Source organism: Phocoena sinus, chromosome 6 (genome assembly GCF_008692025.1).
Source record: "Phocoena sinus isolate mPhoSin1 chromosome 6, mPhoSin1.pri, whole genome shotgun sequence".
Classification (NCBI taxonomy): Eukaryota; Metazoa; Chordata; class Mammalia; order Artiodactyla; family Phocoenidae; genus Phocoena; species Phocoena sinus.
In genome coordinates this window covers 7,628,881-7,647,553 of record NC_045768.1, presented here as the reverse complement: position 1 = coordinate 7,647,553, position 18,673 = coordinate 7,628,881, and the positions used below count along the sequence as shown (strand labels likewise).

The window sequence follows — 18,673 nt, the reverse complement described above, 5'->3', positions numbered from 1 at the left end:
CCAAATTAATGGCTCCAATTCAGGCTTCATCTCTGCCCTCTCTGGCTCTCAGAGCATAATAATGGGCTGGCTTGGAGCAGCTGCACGGGATGTGTGTTGTGTGTGACTGATGCTCCAGCTGTCTGGAAGGCTGTGATCAGCAGCAGCAGTTTAATAAGGGTCTCCTAAGTGCCAGGCCAGGGCCATGCCCTTTGCAGTCATTCCCACATTGGATAACTGCGGCTCAAAGATCTGCAGGGACCTGGATCACACAGCTCGTCTGAGACCCAGGCCCGGCTCCTGGGATGGGATCCGCTTATTCCCCTCTGCCTGCCTGGAAAATTCCTCCCCTAGATGTCCACATGAGCTGCTCCCTCACTTCCTTCAGGTCTCTGCTCAAATTTTTACCTTACCAGAGTCCTCCTCTGACCACTCTATACAAAATAGCAACACTACCCCCTCCTCCAACTTCCCCAGCTTCCTTGCTTTCCAAAGCACTCATCACCATCTGACAGTCATATTTATTGGCTTATTTGTGCTTTGTCCTTCTTTTTCCACTAGACTATAAGCCACATGTGGGTAAGGGCTTTATCCATTTTGCTCATTGCTTTATCACTGGGGTCAGCGTAGTTCCTGGCTTAATAAATATGCATTAAATGGGTGAATGCACAACAGTCTCCAATTCACAGGCCACTGATCTCCCAGCAGTGTCCCCACTCTGTTCACAGAGTAACCTGCTGATCCCCAGTAGCACAGGGTAGGTGGCCTTCCTTTCCAGCCTTGTGGGGAGTCCAAATTAGGTTCCTTAAATGCAGACGTGGATGCCTAGGCCTGGGGCCCCATGGTCTCTCCATGTGAAAATGATAAACAGGGTAGGGTTGTAGAAGTCCTGGATTCAAATCCCACTGTTTTACCACCACCCTGATGGTTTGGGGAAAAGACTGTCACTCTCCAGGACAAGAAGTCCCAACTGTCCCATGAAGGTCCTTCCAAGTGTCAGGGCCTTTGTACTTGCCATTCATTTGGCCTGGCTGGCTCCTTCTCAACATTTAGGTCTCTTCTCAAATGTCACCTCCTCAGAGAACCCCCCCTAACCTCCCAGGCTAAAGAGGACTCTGCACCCACACAGGTACTTCTCTTCACACCCCATGTTTATTTCTCCCATCACTATTAGTATAAACTATTTTCACTTTTACTGTTTCATTTATCTGTTTATTCATTTACTGTCTGTCTCCACTGTAAGATCTATGAGGGAAGATCTTATTCTTGTTCTTGTTTACTGTTGTATCTCCAACTGTCTGTCTTGTTTATTGTTGTATCTCCAGCGCCTAGAACAGGGTCTGGCTTATAGTAGGTGCTCAGTAAATATTTGTTGAATTAATGTTCTATATCTTCTCCTTCTAGAAATAGGGAAACTGAGGCCCAAAGTCGGGGAGGGAAATGCCGGAGATAAATTAGTCACAACCTAGAGTAGAAGGCAGTGAGGGCAAGTGGAACTGAAGGTCAGGAGACAATGACCTTGGAGGAGGCCCATGTCTCCAAGCCTCAGTTTCCACACCTGTACGATGGAGTGAGGCAGTCATGACCACTATCCGAGGGGCCTGGTACTAACGGTACCTAGTACCTAGGAGACCTTGACCATTTCCAGGAATGATATCTGCGGTGCAGCATCCGCGCTTCCCCCAGACATGGCTCGAGCGCCCCAAAAGCCGCAGAAGGAGAAAACTACAGTCCCCATAGTGCCACGGGCGGCGCCTGCGCATGACTGCCGGCCCGGAGGGCTGCGGACGCCCTCTAGCGGCACTCTGGCACAGCGCTCCGCTCCGATCCCCGAGGGGCGGGGGCCCGCGGCGCAGGCAGTCAGAGCGCGCGCTGCAGCGGCAGAGCCAAAGCCGGGAGCCCAAGCGGCCGCCGGATCGCAGCCCGTGGGGCCAGCCGCAACCATGGGCAACCGTGGCATGGAGGATCTAATCCCGCTGGTCAACCGGCTGCAGGATGCCTTCTCTGCCATCGGCCAGAACGCGGACCTCGACCTGCCGCAGATCGCCGTGGTGGGCGGCCAGAGCGCCGGCAAGAGCTCAGTGCTCGAGAATTTCGTAGGCAGGTAGGAGCGGCGCGCCCCTGAACTCGGACTCCCCCCGCCCGGGTCCTCCGGGCCTCGCTACCCGGCCCCGACGGCAGCCCCTGGCGCTGCACCGTGGAAGGCGCGCCCCCCGCCTCCAGCCAGAAGGAGGCGGCCCACCCCCGCCACGAGAGCCCCTCAGGGGCGCAGCGCCCCCGGCTTGTCCGCAAACGTCAAGCCAGCGGCAGCGGGATCACGCCCCCCTCCTCCGCCCCATCCTTTGGGGAAGACAGCGAGACCCTGGCAAAGGGCTGTCCCCCCAACCCCCCTTGGGTACTGAGGGGCCTGCATTACTCAGCTCCTCCCTTCGGCTCTGGGGGTCTCTTGAGGCGGGCAGCATCCCTGGGGCAGTGCCCCCAACCCCAGGCCCTACGGGGGACAGCTCCCTCCTCTCATGGGAATTCCCGGCCCGTGGCAGGGGACGCCCCCCATAGCCCCTGGGAGAGGAGATAGCCCCGTGGGCATCGGGGAGCAGACGCAGCCTCCCCGCCCGCCCCCCCCCCCCGTCACACACACACCTCTGCGGCTCCAGCCGCCATCCGTGCGCAGCGCGGAAGAGGGGGGCGGCGCGGGTTGCAGGATGAGGAAGAGGACGGGGTGGGGGAGAAACCGCTTCTGATCCTTTACTGAGCAGCCGGCCCCTTGCCCCGCCGCCGCCGCCCCTGGGTGGGGGCACCTGTCAATGTCGTTCTCCCCTTGGCCTGGCAGAGGGATTGTAATGGAGGGAGAAGGCGGCGGAGTGCAGAGATGACTAAGACAGGGAGGCAGGATGGCAGGGAGGGGGGAGCCATTTGCACAACCTAATCCCCCTCCTGTCTCTGATCCCACAAGGCGCTGGGAGGGCCGGGTGGCAAGGAGTCAGGGGCAACCACAAAGACAAAGGGTGTCCTGGGTTTAGGGAGGCAGGCAGGGTCGTGACCCCCACCCCAGGGTCCCCCAAGAAAGGGGAGGCGGAGGCGGCTTTTTCGGGTGCTGAGAAGGAGAGAGAGAGGATGACGCTCTCGGCCCGGTGCTGGAGACCGAGTGGGGGCTGGGCAGACTGAGGGGGGTGCGGGAGAATTGACACTGACCGGCCCACTGTGTCATCTCCCTCCCTCGCCTTCTTCAGAAACTCTAGCTTTGTGCCAATGACCTTCATGGCTAAAGAAGCGAACGACATGTGGGAGAGGGAGGCAGGTAGAGGCTTTCACCCTCAGAGGGACAGCAGTTCCAGGCCAGACATCCTGGGTCCAAGCCAGCTTCTGCTGTGAAACCTCAGGCGAGTCACTGCCCTCTCAGAGCCTCAGTTTCCCCATCTCTAATATGGACAGTTGGACCAGGTGGTTGTTCCTGCCCCACAAATGACCTGGGAAGCCCAGTGTCAACCCCAGGGATGAGAGGGAAGGATCCTGCCTGGAGCTATGAATCTGGGGGGGCGGCCAGCCCCATCTGGTCAGCAGAGGGGGACGCCGTCTGTCTCCCAGGGACGGGCTCCCAAAGAACCTCCCTCCTAGTCACGTGACCCCCCAGAACAGCAGAGGCACAGGCAAGAGACACACAGATGGTCCCCGTCCCTACGCCTGGCTGTCAGAGTGAGGGGGTGGGAGGACCCTGGAGACAATAAAGCCCCGGGGTCTTCGTGCTTTATATAGCACTCGTGGACACCCAGAACTTTCCAGTGTACAAGCCATAGGCCTGCCTTTCAGCCACTGGACATCTGCTGAACGCCTGCTCTGTGCCTGCTGCGTGCTCTGGGCAGGGGGCACAGAGGGGAAGGTGACCTCAGCTCCCACCTGCTGGGCCCTTCCCATGTGCCCCATGCCATGCAATATGGGATGGGTCGCAACAGCCCCATGAGGCAGGTACCATGATGCCCATCCTGCAGGTGAGGAAACTGAGACACTGAGGTTAGAGGCCATGTCCAAGGTCACAGGGCCAGGAAGGACAGCATCTATTAGACTCCAATCTGGAGCCTGCACAGCCTCTAAGAGCCCAGCTCTGCACTGAGCAAAGGGACGTGCAGGGGTGTGGGTCCCCATTTTCCCCATCTGAGTGATGGGCAGACTGACAGCTGCTGCCTTGCCTTCCTGAGACAGTGGCCGTGGGGCTCCAGTGAGTTCATGGGTATAAAAGCCCCCTTTTGTAAACACGTGGGAGGGAGGTGTTGATTGTCAGTTAGGTTTGGGGCCTTCATGTGCCAGTACAGACCAGGCCCCTGCCCTTCTGGAGTTCACTGTCCAGCAGAGAAAGGTGCCAGTAAGTAGAGAGCACAGCAGGCCAGCCTGGTCACAGCTGACTTGGGGAACTGTTTGCTTGTTGAGTGGTGGAGTGAGATGTGGATTCTGCCCCAGGAGGCCTGGGCCCTCTCACAACCCAATACCGTTTGACTGTGGCCCTGCAGGATGCACGGGGTGTACAGACACAGGCCAGGGGCAGAGCAGGGGTCACTGGGCCTGAGGCGGAGGAGTGAGCAGGGAAGCATTACTTGATCCTCATGAAAGCTAGTGAGGAGGCCGGTGTTGGAGTGCAGTCGGGAAACTGAAGTTCACCGGGGCCCCCAGCCAGCCCTGCCTGGTCTGTCATGGGTCCCAGCCTCTCTACCTAGGACTAGGTCCCCAGACGCATAAGCATGGTAACAGTGGCTCTGCCTCCTGGGGCTTCCCGGGAGTCAACCCCCCATTGAGAGGAAGTGGAAAATACAACAGAGGAAGCAAAGATTGCTCCAGGCCAGCCCGGGCTCCCGGGCAACAAGGAGGACCCTGTTGTCAGCTCTGCAATGGAGGTGACCCAACCAGCTACCCAGGACCCCGCTAGGACTGGTCTGGGTCTATGCTATTTCTTTGTCCCCCTTTTACAGAAGGGAAAACTGAGGCTAATTCATTGAGTCATTCAGCAGATATATGAAGAAGAAAACGGGAATGGGGTCAATGCTGGGAGGGAAAAGGGCCACTTTCCACAGGGAGGTCAGAGAAGGTCTCTAGGAGGTGGCGGCATCTGAGAGGAGAACTGAGGGATGAGAAGCCACGTGACTATCTGGGGAGAGCATTCTAGGTGGAGGGAACAGCAAATGCAAAGGTCCTGGGGCAGTAATGAATTTGGTGTGTTTGAAGAACAGAAAGGAAGCACTGGGGCTGGTGTTTTGTGAGCAAAGCGGACACAGCATCGGGGAGTAGGCTGGGGCTAGATCTACAAGGCCCTCAGATTATGCTGAGGAGCTGCGTTTGTTTTCATTATTATCAGAAGCTTTTAAGTAATGGAGTGACTTGAGCTGATTCAGCAAGTATGTGACTTGGGAAGGGGGGCAGGAGACACATGAGGAGGCTGCTGCGGTGGGCAAAGGTGACAGGGCCTGGACCAGGGCTTTAGCAGAGAGAGGGGGAGACCTGTGGGGTTCAGGATGTATTTTGGAGGAAAGTCCCACAAAACCTGCTGATGGATGGGATGTGGAAGGTGAGGAAAGAAAAATCCAAGATGACTTCCGCACCTTTGACCGCAGGTGGGTGTTGGCGCCATTAACAGAGTACGGGAGGAGCCAGTTGGGGGGCTGGGGGTAAGATCAGGAGTTTGGTTTTGAACTCTTTGAGTCTGACATGTCAGGTGGGCAGTGTGGTGATGCAAGTCGGAAGCTCAGGGGGAAGGCTGGCTGGAAATATAAATTTGGAAGAGATGGGATGTAAACCCGTGAGCATAGATGAGATCATCTTGGGGGTAAGTGCAGACAGAGGAGTATGTGTGGGCCCCAGGACACCCCAGCATTTTGTGAGCAGATGTCTGGTGCCCTAGGTTTCCCTTGCGTGCCCCCTCCCCGCAATACCCATCCAGCGTCAAGTCTGGTGTCCTGGGACAGGCTTCCAGCCTCTGACGCCCCTGGCCTTATTCACTTTGGTGCCCAGGCATGCTGACAGTTGGGCAGTGCCCACCTTCCCTCCCGTTTGGCACCTGGGGAGGCCAAGGCCAGTGGGAGTGTGGTAGAGGGGCTGAGAGCTCAGGCTCTGGAATCAGACCTGGGTTTGTAGCTTACCTCTGCCACTTACAAGCTGGGCAACATTGGGCATGTTTCTTAAACCCTGCTTGGCTGCTATTTCCTCATCTGTAAAATGGGGATAATAATAGCACCTCCCTCATGGGATTGTGATGAGTGTTGACGTCATACCCGTGAAGCACTCGGGGTAAGGTCTGGCACAGAGGATGCACCCATTCTGTTCCTGCCTGGGCATAGGTACCAGCTGGGAGGAGGGCCAGGGTGAGGGTGGAGGTGGGAGAATCTCCTCTAGCCAGGATAGCGAAGGGAGGCTGGGGAGTGAGCCTCTGCCCAGAGCCCACGGGGCAGCCTGGGGGTAGTGTTTTGGGTTTCCCTGGTGACTCTGCCTACCCCTGCTCAGGCTCCCTGCCTCCTACCAATCCCCTTGCCCCTTTCTCTGCATTCACGTCCCAGCACACACTTGTGCTGGTCTCTCACACACTTGTGCTGGTCTCTGGCCTCAGAGAGCCCCTCTCTTGGTCAGCCCCAGCTCCTGCCATGGGGGACAGCCCACTCCCCACTACTAAGATCTGTTGCTTCCTCTGAACACTTCGGGCTACATCTTAGTGGTCCCATTTCCCAGGTTTGGAGACTGAGGCCAAAGATGATTAGGGGATAATTGAGACATCAAAAGTAGAAAGTCACTGACTGGAGGGGGCAGAGAGAACTGACATCTCCTTGGCACTTGCAACGTGCCAGGCCCTAAGGATACAGCTCTGAAGAAGCCAGACCTACCCCTATTCTGGAGGAGGGGGGGCTGCGGGGGAGGGGGCTCACAGCTGAGCAGGACAGACAGACGCTACATCACACAAAGAGCTCTTTTGTTGTGTGTTGGAAAAAGGGTACCGGGAGCCTCGATTTTGAAGGGAGGGGAGTCGTCAGGGGGCCCGGGAAGGCATTTGAGCATTTAAGTCTGGGCCTGAGTAAAAATAGGACTTGGTCAGGCAAAGGAGTGAACACACACTCCAGGTGCAGGGTCCCACCTGAGCAAAGGCCCGAGGTGGGAGGGAGCCCAGTGGGTCTGAGAACCCGGACGAAGGGCAGTGAGGAGCAGAGGTCAGAGTGAGACCGGGAGGGTCGGGGAGGCACTGCCGGCCCTTCAGTCATCCCCACCCAGAGAGCCCGCGATGCTGCCGGGCAGCCACACTCCCCGTCTCCCTGCTCAGAGCGCGCACCTGCCACGCGCCCACAGCCAGACCCGCGTGCTCAGCGCCGCCAGAGGACGTCTTCCCCAAACCCCCGCCCCACCCAGTGGCCTCAAGGAGCTGGGAATGAAAGGTGACTCTGGCAGACGGCAGCTGATCCCGGCGCCAGGAGAATCGAGTTTCCCAGGCCTTGGCTGGGGTCGGAGGGTCGGAACCTGGCGGGCGGGTGAGGAGGGGCGGGGCGGGAGCGGAGGCAGCCATTCACGGACGTGGTGTTATCAGCCCCGGAACAAGAGCAGAAGTGGAGCCCACGTGCCGTAGGTCTAAATACTCCTGTTATAAATCAAGCTAAGGAATTGCTAAATACAATACATTCTGCCCTCCCACCTTAACAAACACACCTTCAACGCAACCTGGCAGGCTGGTGTTGAATATCGAATTTCAGACTCCTCCGAGCTCTGTGATGGGATGGGAAGCGTCTCTCTCCAGGCCACCTTCATATTCCAGCTCCATCCCCGTCCCCAGAAAGGATCCCCCTTAGCCCCCCAGGGTTGCCTCCCCGAAGCGAGGGCCGCCCCCAGTGGGGACAGAAGCTAGAGGTAGGCTTGAGACCCCTAGGAGGGGTGCACAGGCTCCAGTTGGGCACCTTCCCTTGGTCCTTGGGAACCCCATGCTTCATGGGGGTGGTGAGGCCGGAGATCTCAACTGGGATGGGGTGCAAGGTCAGGGCCCCCATTCCCCAGGTCCAAGGGCAGCGCTGATTATTGTCTTCTTGGAACCAACAACCTGTTAGTAGGAGGGGCATCATCCCAAGTTTTCAGGTGGTGAAATGGCACAGAGAGGGTAGGGGACCTGCCTGAAGCCACACAGCGGTGGAATCAGAGGCAGGACAGGAACCAGCACAGGTCTCCTGCCTCCATGTGAATGTCCACCATCTTCACCCCAACCCATGTGCCTACATCTCCATACACCTCAGCTTCTCCTCCTCTGCTCTCTCTGGTTGTCTCTCGGGCACTCTTACCCCCTCCCTGGACTGAAATCTGGCTAGGGAATATGAACTGTTTGCAGCAGTCAGCTCTAGCAACTTGGAATTACTACAGGCAACAGGAAAAAGAGGAATATTGGCCTTGGAAGGTTTTGAGACAGTCACTGAAATGGCATCTTCCCAGTGCCCTGGCCAGAGGCCCCGGGATCAGCTCCCCCCTCCTCTCTCATCCTCTCCATCCATTCAGTCTACAAGCCCTGTGTATTCTGTCCCAGTCCACCCCCCTCTCTCTACCTTGGCCACCACCACCTTTGTCTTAGCACCTGGGGCATCTGCCTCTCTTGCCATTCTCCATCTGACAGCACAGAACTCTCTGTGGCTTCCCAATCTGATCCCCTCTGCTGGAAGCCCTCCTTAGCCCCCCTGCCCTCCAACCAGAGCCCTAGCTCCTGAGTTGGGACCCTGAGGCCTGCCTTACCCAGCCTGGATTCCCCTCCAGCCGCTCCCTCCTGGGCCACCTGGGTATCTTGCAGTTCATGGGGAAATGGGCCATCCCTCTCACTCTCCTGAGTGCCGTGGCGTGTGCTGTTCTCTTCCGGGAAGGCTCTTCACCACACCTCTGTCTTCTTCCTTCACTGGCTCAACCTCCAAGGCTCACATCAGCCAACACCTCCTCCAGGATGCCTTCCCTGATCACCCTCCAGCCCATGACCTCCGTGTGTATGGTAGGGCTCAGTTTTTCCAGAATGAGGGACCATTAGAGGGAGAAAGAGGGCCATGGCCTTGGGCTGAGAGCGAGTTCCAACCAGGGTTACTATGAACATTTTACCTGTTCATTACTGCGTCACTCTTTTATCACTGGTCTTAGCACAGGGAAACAAGGCCACCAGCCGGGACGGGGAGAAACATCTCAGCAGGTGAATGCAATGCTCTCTAGCACACACAGGCACCTAGCACATGATGGGCACTCAGGTGGCTCATGGCATCACCAATGGGCACTCTGTTAGATCTGTTAGATCCTTCTACAGCCAGGATCTCAAGGCATCCCCTCAACAACCCTAGGAGGGAGCTGCTGGATTGTGTCCCATTTCACTGATGAGTAAACTGAGGTTAGGAGCAGGGAAATAATTTAGTGGCGGAGCTGAGATTCCTTCACAGCAAGCTGCTGGTGATAAGAAATAAGGATCCAGATGTAGCTCTGTATTGAGCGACTTGGGAAAAGTTTGTGCTGAGCTGTTAGACAAGCAGAGCCACTACCCAAGTGTGGCTCAGAGCCCCGGGCACAAGTGGGCACGTGAGGGGCACCTGACTTCATCTCTCTGAGCCTCAGTTTCTTCCCCTTTAAGTTGGGGAAACTGGACATGCCAACCTCACACAGCCATTCGAGAATCAAACGAGAGGATGCAGATTTCTTAAACAGCTTTATCAAGGTATAATTTACATGCCGTAAAATTCACCCATTTTTAGTGCACACTTCAATGATTTTTAGCATATTTACAGACTTGTGCAACCATCATCACAATCTAATTTTAGAACACTTCCATCACCCCCGAAAGAAACCTCGTGATGATGCAGATTTTAAAGCCCCCGGCAGAGTCCTTGGCCAGCAGTCAACAATGCATCAGTGTTTGCCGTGACTATTATTATAAATGATAAAATGTTTACAGTGGTGAGCCCCAGGTGTTGCGGTGTTGGTTGCTTTTTATTTTTTCAACATTTTATTTATTTATTTATTTTTCTGACTCAATAGCTGGAAACAGCAATTTCTTTTTTTTTTTTGAATTTTTGAATTTTATTTTATTTATTTTTTACACAGCAGGTTCTTATTAGTTATCCATTTTATGCATATTAGTGTATATATGTCAATCCCAATCTCCCAATTCATCCCACCACTACCACCACCCACCCCCGCCGCTTTCCCCACTTGGTGTCCATATGTTTGTTCTCTACATCTGTGTCTCTATTTCTGCCCTGCAAACCGGTTCATCTATACCATTTTTCTAGGTTCCACATGTATGTGTTAATATATGATATTTGTTTTTCTCTTTCTGACTTACTTCACTTGTATGAGTCTCTAGATCCATCCACGTCTCTACAAGTGACCCAATTTTGTTCCTTTTTATGGCTGAGTAATATTCCATTGTATATATGTGCCACATCTTCTTTATCCATTCGTCTGTTGATGGGCATTTAGGTTGCTTCCATGACCTGGCTATTGTAAATAGTGCTTCAATGAACATTGGGGTGCATGTGTCTTTTTGAATTATGGTTTTCTCAGGGTATATGCCCAGTAGTGAGATTGCTGGATCGTATGGTAATTCTATTTCTAGTTTTTTAAGGAACTTCCATACTGTTCTCCATAGTGGCTGTATCAGTTTACATTCCCACCAACAGTGCAAGAGGGTTCCCTTTTCTCCACACCCTCTCCAGCATTTGTTGTTTGTAGATTTTTCGATGATGGCCATTCTAACTGGTGTGAGGTGACACCTCATTGTAGTTTTGATTTGCATTTCTCTAATAATTAGTGATGTTGAGCAGCTTTTCATGTGCTTCTTGGCCATCTCAACATTTTATTTTGTGGAAAAAAAATTTTCAATTTTATTTTAATTTTTTAAATTTATTTTTATTGGAGTATAGTTGATTTACAATGTTGTGTTAGTTTCTGCCGTACAGCAAAGTGAGTTAGTTATACATACACATGTATCCACTCTTTTTTTAGATTCTATTCCCATATAGGTCATTACAGAGTACTGAGTAAAGTTCCCTGTGCTATACAGTAGTTTCTTATTAGTTATCTATTTTATATATAGTAGTCGAAAGTTTTTTTAAAGGGAGAACATATGATTTTTTAAGGTACAGGCAAAAGAGAAATTGATTTTCATTTTGAGAGTATAAAGTCATCAACACTTGAAGGAAAGGAAAGAGGAAAGAAGGGAGGGAGGCAGGAAGGAAAGAAGCAAAGAAGAAATGTAGGAAGGATGGAAGGATAAGGTGGAAAGAAAGATCACAGGTTTTCTATTTTTAAAATTAATTTATTTATTTATTTTTAACATTTTTTAAAAATTTATTTTACTTATTTATTTAGGCTGCGTTGGGTCTTTGTTGCTGCGCTCGGGCTTTCTCTAGTTGCGGTGAGCGGGGGCTACTCTTCGTTGTGGTGCACGGGCTTCTCATTGCAGTGGCCTCTTGTTGCAGAGCATGGGCTCTAGGTGCCTGGGCTTCAGGAGTTGTGGCTCATGGGCTCTGGAGCACAGGCTTAGTAGTTGTGGCGCATGGGTTTAGTTGCTCCACGGCATGTGGGATCTTACTGGACCAGGGCTCGAACCCGTGTCCCCTGCATTGGCAGGCGGATTCTTAACCACTGCGCCACCAGGGAAGCCCCACAGATTTTCTTTAATAGAGAAAATGGATGTTGTGGAGAGAGCACCGGGCTTGGAGTCCAGAGCCCTGGGCACCAGTCTTACCCTGTCGCCAACTTGCACTGTGAACTTGGGCAACACTCTTCCCCTTTTTATGCCTCAATTTCCACATCTGTGCAATGAGGGCGATGGTGGGAAAACTGTAGGAGCTTCATCAAATCATTCTTTCGGTCGACAGGGGTGTCCCGAGTGCCCGCTCAGTGCCAGGCTCCGAGCTGGGTGCTGGGAATACAGTGGTAAACAGGACCAACCCTGTTTACTGGACATCAGAATATCAGGGGAAGCTAAGGCCAGGGCTGCCCTAAAATGTTCAAACCTCAGCTGGAAATTCATGGGCTGTGCTATGAAGTGGGCCGGCCTGGGACCTCCTGGGGCAGCAGGAACAGAGCAGGACTTGTTGCCTGGCCTCACCTCCTCCCCACTGTGTTTCTTGGCCCATCCACTCCCTCACATCCACCCTGGATCCCTGCTTCAGAGGGCATCTCACAGCCTGCCTGGCCCGCTTGCCTTCCACTTCCAAGGCAAGGTTTGGCAGGAAATATCCTAGCCTCCGTCCACTCTTCCGGCCAGCCCCCAGGAGATCCACCTTCCAACTCCCTCCCTGCTGCATCAGTTGGTGACATGGTTGTGGGAGCCCAGCCTGTGTTCTCAGATTGCTCAACAAGTTATATTTATAATCAATGCTACCATTTATTCAGGCATTAATTTATATAAGCCTCACAGAAACCCATTTTACTGATAAGGAAACTGAGGCTCAGAGAGGCCTGGTCATTTGTCCATAGCCACACAGCTCCTAAGTGGCAGCTCTGACATCCAACGCCTGGCCCGTCTGACATCAGAGCCCAGGAAACAAGAGACTTATAAGGATGACTGCCGCTGGGTACACGCCAGACCAAGCATGCTACTTTCTGCTGTTGTTTACATTCAGCAGGACCCGGAAACCAGGGTTCCAGAGCAATAGTCCCGGATCTCGGACACCAGAGTAGGGGTGGGGTCACTTCGGCCCTTTGGTGTAATTTCTCCAGGCCCCTCTGGGGTGACAGAGCCAATTCAGACAGGGAGTATGTAGTGCCTGGAGGTCGTGAGACGTGTTTATTTCATCCTCCCTGTGCTTCAGGTTTGAAGGTACTTCTGCAGATGGCAAGGCAAGGCCTCCCTGGGAAACCACCATCTGTCCAGGATGAGTGGGAGGGGCTGGCCTGTCACCATCCACCCCTTCCACATGTCACTCGAGGCTGGTGGGCCCGGCACACTTTTCTCTGGGCACCTGTTCTGTCCTCCCTCAGGCTAACCAGGAGCTGGGTGGGAGGTGCAGGGGGGACTCTGGCTGGAAGCCAGATCAAGCCTGAATCCCCAGTGGGGAGGCACCAAGGTACACTTTAACAGAGGGCGTGGGGCAGCCTTTCCGGTTGAAAGGCAGGAGCTGTGGAGCCGCTCAGCCGTGCTCGCTCCTACCAGTGTTGCCTGAGCCCCTGCCGTAGCCCAGCCTGTGCCCAGCGTGGGAATCCAACAGGGAGCAAGGCGCTCAGTCTGGACATGGGAACCAGCCGGTGTTTGTCACTGCCTGTCCAGGCATGTGGGGCTGGAGAGCCGGCCTCCCGGTGCTGGTCCCATCTTGGCCACCTCTCCTACCTCTCCCATTGCTGTGTGGCCTCACAGCTCCCTGCCCTTCTGTGGGCCTCTGTTCCACCCTCTGGATAATGACAGGGGAGTGAGATGTTCTCTGAAAACTGCACCTCCTTGATGTCCATCGTTTCCACCCAACATTCTGTGGTCAGAATCCCAAGGTCCAATTCAGTGCCCGAAGGAGGTGAGGCAGAGAGCTCTTCAGGATCTTGGATTCCTTGCTGAAATTTGGGGAGCCTCCGAGGGAAGAGACCGAGGACAGGAGGACCTCCTTGACAGGCCCCTCCAACTGCTGAGCGCCTACTATGTACCAGGCATGGGCTAAGCTCTTTTGGTGAAAGGGTTCCAAGGATCCTCCCACAGCCATGTGTGGTAGTATATGATGCCCAGTTTAGATCATGTAGTTTACAGCTGAGGACCCTGAGGCCCAGAGCATGAAGCAACTTGCGCGGGGGGCACCAGGCCGGGGAATGGCCAAGGCAGGATTCAAACCCAGGGCCTCTGCCTGGCACTGGCTCCTCACCACTGAGCCAGTGATCCTTAAACTTGACAGGAACATGAAAATCATATGGGGATCGTGTTTAAAATCCAGATTCCCTCCTCCCCTCCCCTGCCCCACCCCCCCACCCCGAGATTCTAACCCAGCCTGTCAGAGGAATGTGCATTTGAACAGGCTGCCTGGGGAACTCTGACACAGACTGTGTGAGGGCCTCCCTTTGAGAACCTGGGCCAGGGCCAAGATGGGGCCCCTCCCCACCTGGGCACCCCATCCCCACCCCGGCCCTGGGAGATCCTGGTCTGAGGAGGCGCTCTTCTCCCACACATGGCCCTGTGCTCTAATCTCAGCTTCCCATAAGCTGCTTGTCCTTTAAGTAGCCCTGGGAGGCAGCAACTCAGAGCAGGCTGGCGCAGACCCTTGACCACCCCTCCAGCTGGGCCCTGGGCTCCCCACACCCTCTATGTGGCACCTCAGGGACCTCCACCCCTCTGGCCTGCCAGGGCCAAGTGGGCCCATTGGTGTGGGGGGCGGAGGGGTGCTCTCAGGGAAGAGCTCCAGGGAAGGTTCATGTCTCTGCATGGGGAGGGGGCTCTCTGTGGGGAGTCCCATCCTTCCCAAACCCTCCTGCAGTTTCCATGGCAACTACTGTTGCCATGGTACTGCTGGGTGAGGAGCTGGTGGGGAATAAGGTAGACCCCAGACCCCCAGGCCCACCCCAGCCTCTGTGAGAATAGATGTCCTACCTCCACAGCCCTGAGGGATCCCAAGTACTAGGGGGTCACCCCTGCAAAGGCATCAGCGAATAAAGGATGGGAGAGACAGAGACAGGAAGCTCCCACCCCGCTCGCTTCCCCCTGCCCCCAGTTAATCACCTCCCTCTCTGTGCTGCCTGGTGCACCTCCATTCCAGCACATGTCACATTGCATTGCATTATCTGTTTACTTCTGTCTCTCCCACCATGCTGTGAGCTCCTCGGGGTGGGAACTGTCTGACTCATCTCCTCCCATCCCCAGGGCCCAGCACAGAGCCTGGCACAGAGCAGCTGCTCCCAAATATATTCTAGACTGAATTTAATTGAATTACATAAAAAGCCAAGTCTGGCTCCTCAGGTTTAGAGGGCAGCAGAGTTTGGTGGGAAAGTTTGCAGGCTCTGGAGTCCAACAGCACCAGGATTGAATCCCAGCTCTGCCATTCCTCATTGGGTGAACTTGGCCAAGTCACTTCACCTTTCTGAGCCTCAGTTGCCTCATCTGTAAAATGATCATTTCCATATGAGAGCACTTTTTGAGGACTTGGGAATTCAGTGCCCATTTACTAAGGACGTCTTGTGTACTAAGCCTTGTGCTGAGCCATGGGATACAGCGACAGACGGAAAGATGCAAGCCCACCCTTCTGAAGCTCAGCGTCTTGCACAAATGAAAAGCATTTGCCTGGCACCTAGAAATGATGGATAAATGCAGGATTTATCATTCTCCTTCCCCATAAGGTGGCTGACTCCTCCCCATTAGCCTCTGCTCTCCCCAGAGGTGGGGCAAGGTGAGAAGAGGGGATGAAAGAGGCCTCCCCAGGGCCCCCAGATGAGGCCTTGAACCCAGAAACCTGGGCCTACTCTGTTGTCCCCAAACCCTCTGCCCCAAACCTGCTTTGTGAGTCCAGGTCAGGCTCTGGGCTGGGGGCAGGGGATCCATGTTCGTGATCTGGCTGTGTTCCAGCCCTATAGGATCTTTTTTTTTTTTTAATTTATTTATTTATTTTTGGCTGTGTTTGGTCTTCGTTGCTGCACGCGGGCTTTCTCTAGTTGCAGCGAGCGGGGGCTACTCTTCGTTGTGGCGTGCGGGCTTCTCATTGCAGTGGCTTCTCTTGTTGTGGAGCACGGTCTCTAGGTGCACGGGCTTCAGTAGTTGTGGCTCGCGGGCTCTAGAGCACAGGCTCAGCAGTTGTGGCACACGGGCTTAGTGGCTCCGTGGCATGTGAGATCTTCCCAGACCAGGGCTCGGATCCGTGTCCCCTGCATTGGCAGGTGGATTCTTAACCACTGCGCCACCAGGGAAGTCCCCCTTATAGGATCTTGAGTGTATCCTTTCCCCTTCCTGGGCCTCCATGTGCCTCTCCATGAATGAGGTGACTGGCCAGATCTCTGTGGTCCCTCAAGCTCTGGCCTCCTCCCCCCTTTCCTGAGTCCTGGGAATCCCATAACTGTGATCCCAAGAGCCTGATCCCTGGAGAGGCCTCCACCCTCCTTCTTGTGCTGGCCTGGGTGGGGCCGTGGTTGTGTGGGTGGGGAGATGAGAAGAGCTGACAGGACAGAGAGAAGTGTCACCCTCAAGAGTTAGCTGAAAGGACTACTGAAGTTGACACAGCAGATGTCTGAGGAATAGACATCAGGTCTAGGGGCATGAGGTGAATTTGGGACGCCTCAGTCCAGTCCTTCAAAGGGAGCTGGGGGGCTTCCCTGGTGGCGCAGTGGTTGAGAGTCCGCCTGCCGATGCAGGGGACGCGGGTTCGTGCCCCGGTCCAGGAAGATTCCACATGCCGCGGAGCGCCTGGGCCCGTGAGCCATGGCCACTGAGCCTGCGCGTCCGGAGCCTGTGCTCCGCAACGGGAGAGGCCACAACAGTGAGAGGCCCGCGTACCGCAAAAAAAAAAAAAAAAAAAAAAAAGGGAGCTGGGTCTTCAGGGAGTTGAAGGGCAGAAAACTTTCACCAGAGAGTCAAACAGATCTGTGCCCAGGGTCTGGTAGATACTGGCTGGGCAACCTGAATGTCTCTGAGCCTCAGTTTCCTTGTCTGTAAAATGGGGATAATAACAGTGTCTTCCTCATGAGGCTATTGTGTGGAGTCCAGGAGATATTGCCCACGAAGAGCCTGGCGTGCAGTAGGTACTCAAGGAGCATGAGTTCTTTTCCTTGCCTCCTCCTTCCCCCCATCCCCCTCATCCTCAACCCCAACCAGATGGGGCCAGGGAAGGGGAAGTGAGATGCTGCCTTTCCCCACAGCGGAAGGGGGGGAGGAGGTGCAACTCCGTTTCCTTGGCATCCACTCTGTGGCCACTGGACGCTTGGGCACGTGGGGTGGGGCTCCCCATGCCTCAGTTTCTCCTGAGTTGAATGGCAGTGGCTGGGTTGGGGCAGGGACTTCCTGTTGGCTCAGAATTAACACAGGGCAGACCTGAGAGAGGTCTGGGAGCCAGTTCAGAAGCACAAATTCTGTGACCCAGAGGATTTGGGGGTGATCTGTTACACCTTTCTCAGCTGCCCTCTTCCCATAGTGAAGCCCTTAGGCTAAGGTGTGGCAGGGAACTTTGGGCAAGCTTTGGGGCTCCCAGTGGCAGGACAAGTGCCCCTGGGACAGAGGGAGCCTCCTCAGACCTTGCCCCTCTTCTCACCCCCAACTCACTGCAGGGACTTCCTGCCCCGAGGATCTGGCATTGTCACCCGACGCCCCCTGGTCCTGCAGCTGGTCAATGCTACCACAGGTATGGGCTTCCCCTCTTTGGGCCTCATTCCCCATCCGAACAGCGGGGATAAAAATGCGTAACAGAGAGGTGGTTTTGCGTGGGGGGAGGGAGAAGAAGGCAACGTTTTGTGTGTTTGTGTGTGGGGGCGTCTTTTCCCAGCGGAAGATTGGACCCAGGTGGGTGCCGGCTATTATGATGCTTACTCGCCCTTGCCCCCCTCCTTCTGGGGCAGAATATGCCGAGTTCCTGCACTGCAAGGGGAAGAAATTCACCGACTTCGAGGAGGTGCGCCTGGAGATTGAGGCTGAGACCGACCGGGTGACTGGCACTAACAAGGGCATCTCTCCGGTGCCCATCAACCTCCGCGTCTACTCGCCGCACGGTGAGGAGACCTGGCCCTGGCCCCGCCCCCAGCCTCTTGGCTCCGTCTCTGAGCCCCGCCCCTTGGGAACCGTCTTATTGGCCCCGCCCCTTAGCTGGCACCTCGTCAAGGGCTTCACTCCTCCTGTAGACTCCGCCCCCACAGCGACTCCTCCTCTGCGCGTCCTACCCCAGTCCCACACTGCCACGGCTCCGCCCACCCCCTGGCCGCGCCTCTAACGGGCCTCCGTTTAGCCCTTCGCGTTTCCCTAACCCCACCCACCTACGGCCACGCTCCCAAACAGATCCTCTTTAAGCCCGGCCCTGTTCCTTAATCCGCCCGCCCCCGGCCACGCCCCTCGCCTTGAGCGCGCCTTCTCGCCGCCCTGTCCAGTGCTGAACCTGACCTTAGTGGACCTGCCCGGAATGACCAAGGTCCCAGTGGGGGACCAACCTCCCGACATCGAGTTCCAGATCCGGGACATGCTTATGCAGTTCGTCACCAAGGAGAATTGCCTCATCTTGGCCGTGTCCCCAGCCAACTCCGACCTGGCCAACTCTGATGCCCTCAAGGTCGCCAAGGAGGTGGACCCCCAGGGTAGGTTTTCACAGGTAGCCGCTGCGCAAGGCCCTGGGGGTCTATTCACAGCGTAAGGGGGAGCCACTGGAGGGTCTAAGCGAATAGGGGTGGGATCAGATTTATGCCTTTAAAAATCATTTTGGCTACTGTGGAGAATGAATGAGGTGGGGAGAGCAGAGGCAGGCAGTGGGTAAGGGAGGGAGTGGGCTGGGAGATGGGGGAGTGGGGTGGGATTGGGAGTGCCTGGGGTCGCCCGTGTGAGGGCAAGTGCAGATGTAGACAACCCTCTCCTGCCACCCCCAGGTCAGCGCACCATCGGGGTCATCACTAAGCTGGACCTGATGGACGAGGGCACAGATGCCCGTGATGTTCTGGAGAACAAGCTGCTCCCGCTGCGCAGAGGTCGGCAGGCCACACACCTGACCCACCCCCACTGCCCCTCCTCGTAACACTGCCCCCCCATCCCCCGCAAGGCTGGTTGCCCCTGACCCCCACCCCATCC

At 55.3% G+C, this 18,673-nt stretch overlaps 1 protein-coding gene across 16 annotated transcripts in view; it reads left to right on the top strand.

The window, feature by feature from the left end:
* Positions 1–1,822: 1,822 nt before the first annotated feature.
* The window catches only part of DNM1 (dynamin 1), a 44,847-nt gene continuing 27,996 nt past the window's right edge, over positions 1,823–18,673 (top strand). For all 16 annotated transcript variants that reach the window (XR_004350254.1, XR_004350255.1, XR_004350252.1 and 13 more), the window contains exons 1-5: positions 1,823–2,083; positions 17,176–17,249; positions 17,464–17,613; positions 17,986–18,189; positions 18,475–18,573. Coding sequence is in view for 12 of the 16 variants with exons in the window: in XM_032634195.1 (XP_032490086.1) it covers positions 1,923–2,083; positions 17,176–17,249; positions 17,464–17,613; positions 17,986–18,189; positions 18,475–18,573 (688 nt within the window). In the remaining 4 variants the exon portion in view is untranslated. The remainder of the gene's footprint in view (positions 2,084–17,175; positions 17,250–17,463; positions 17,614–17,985; positions 18,190–18,474; positions 18,574–18,673) is intronic.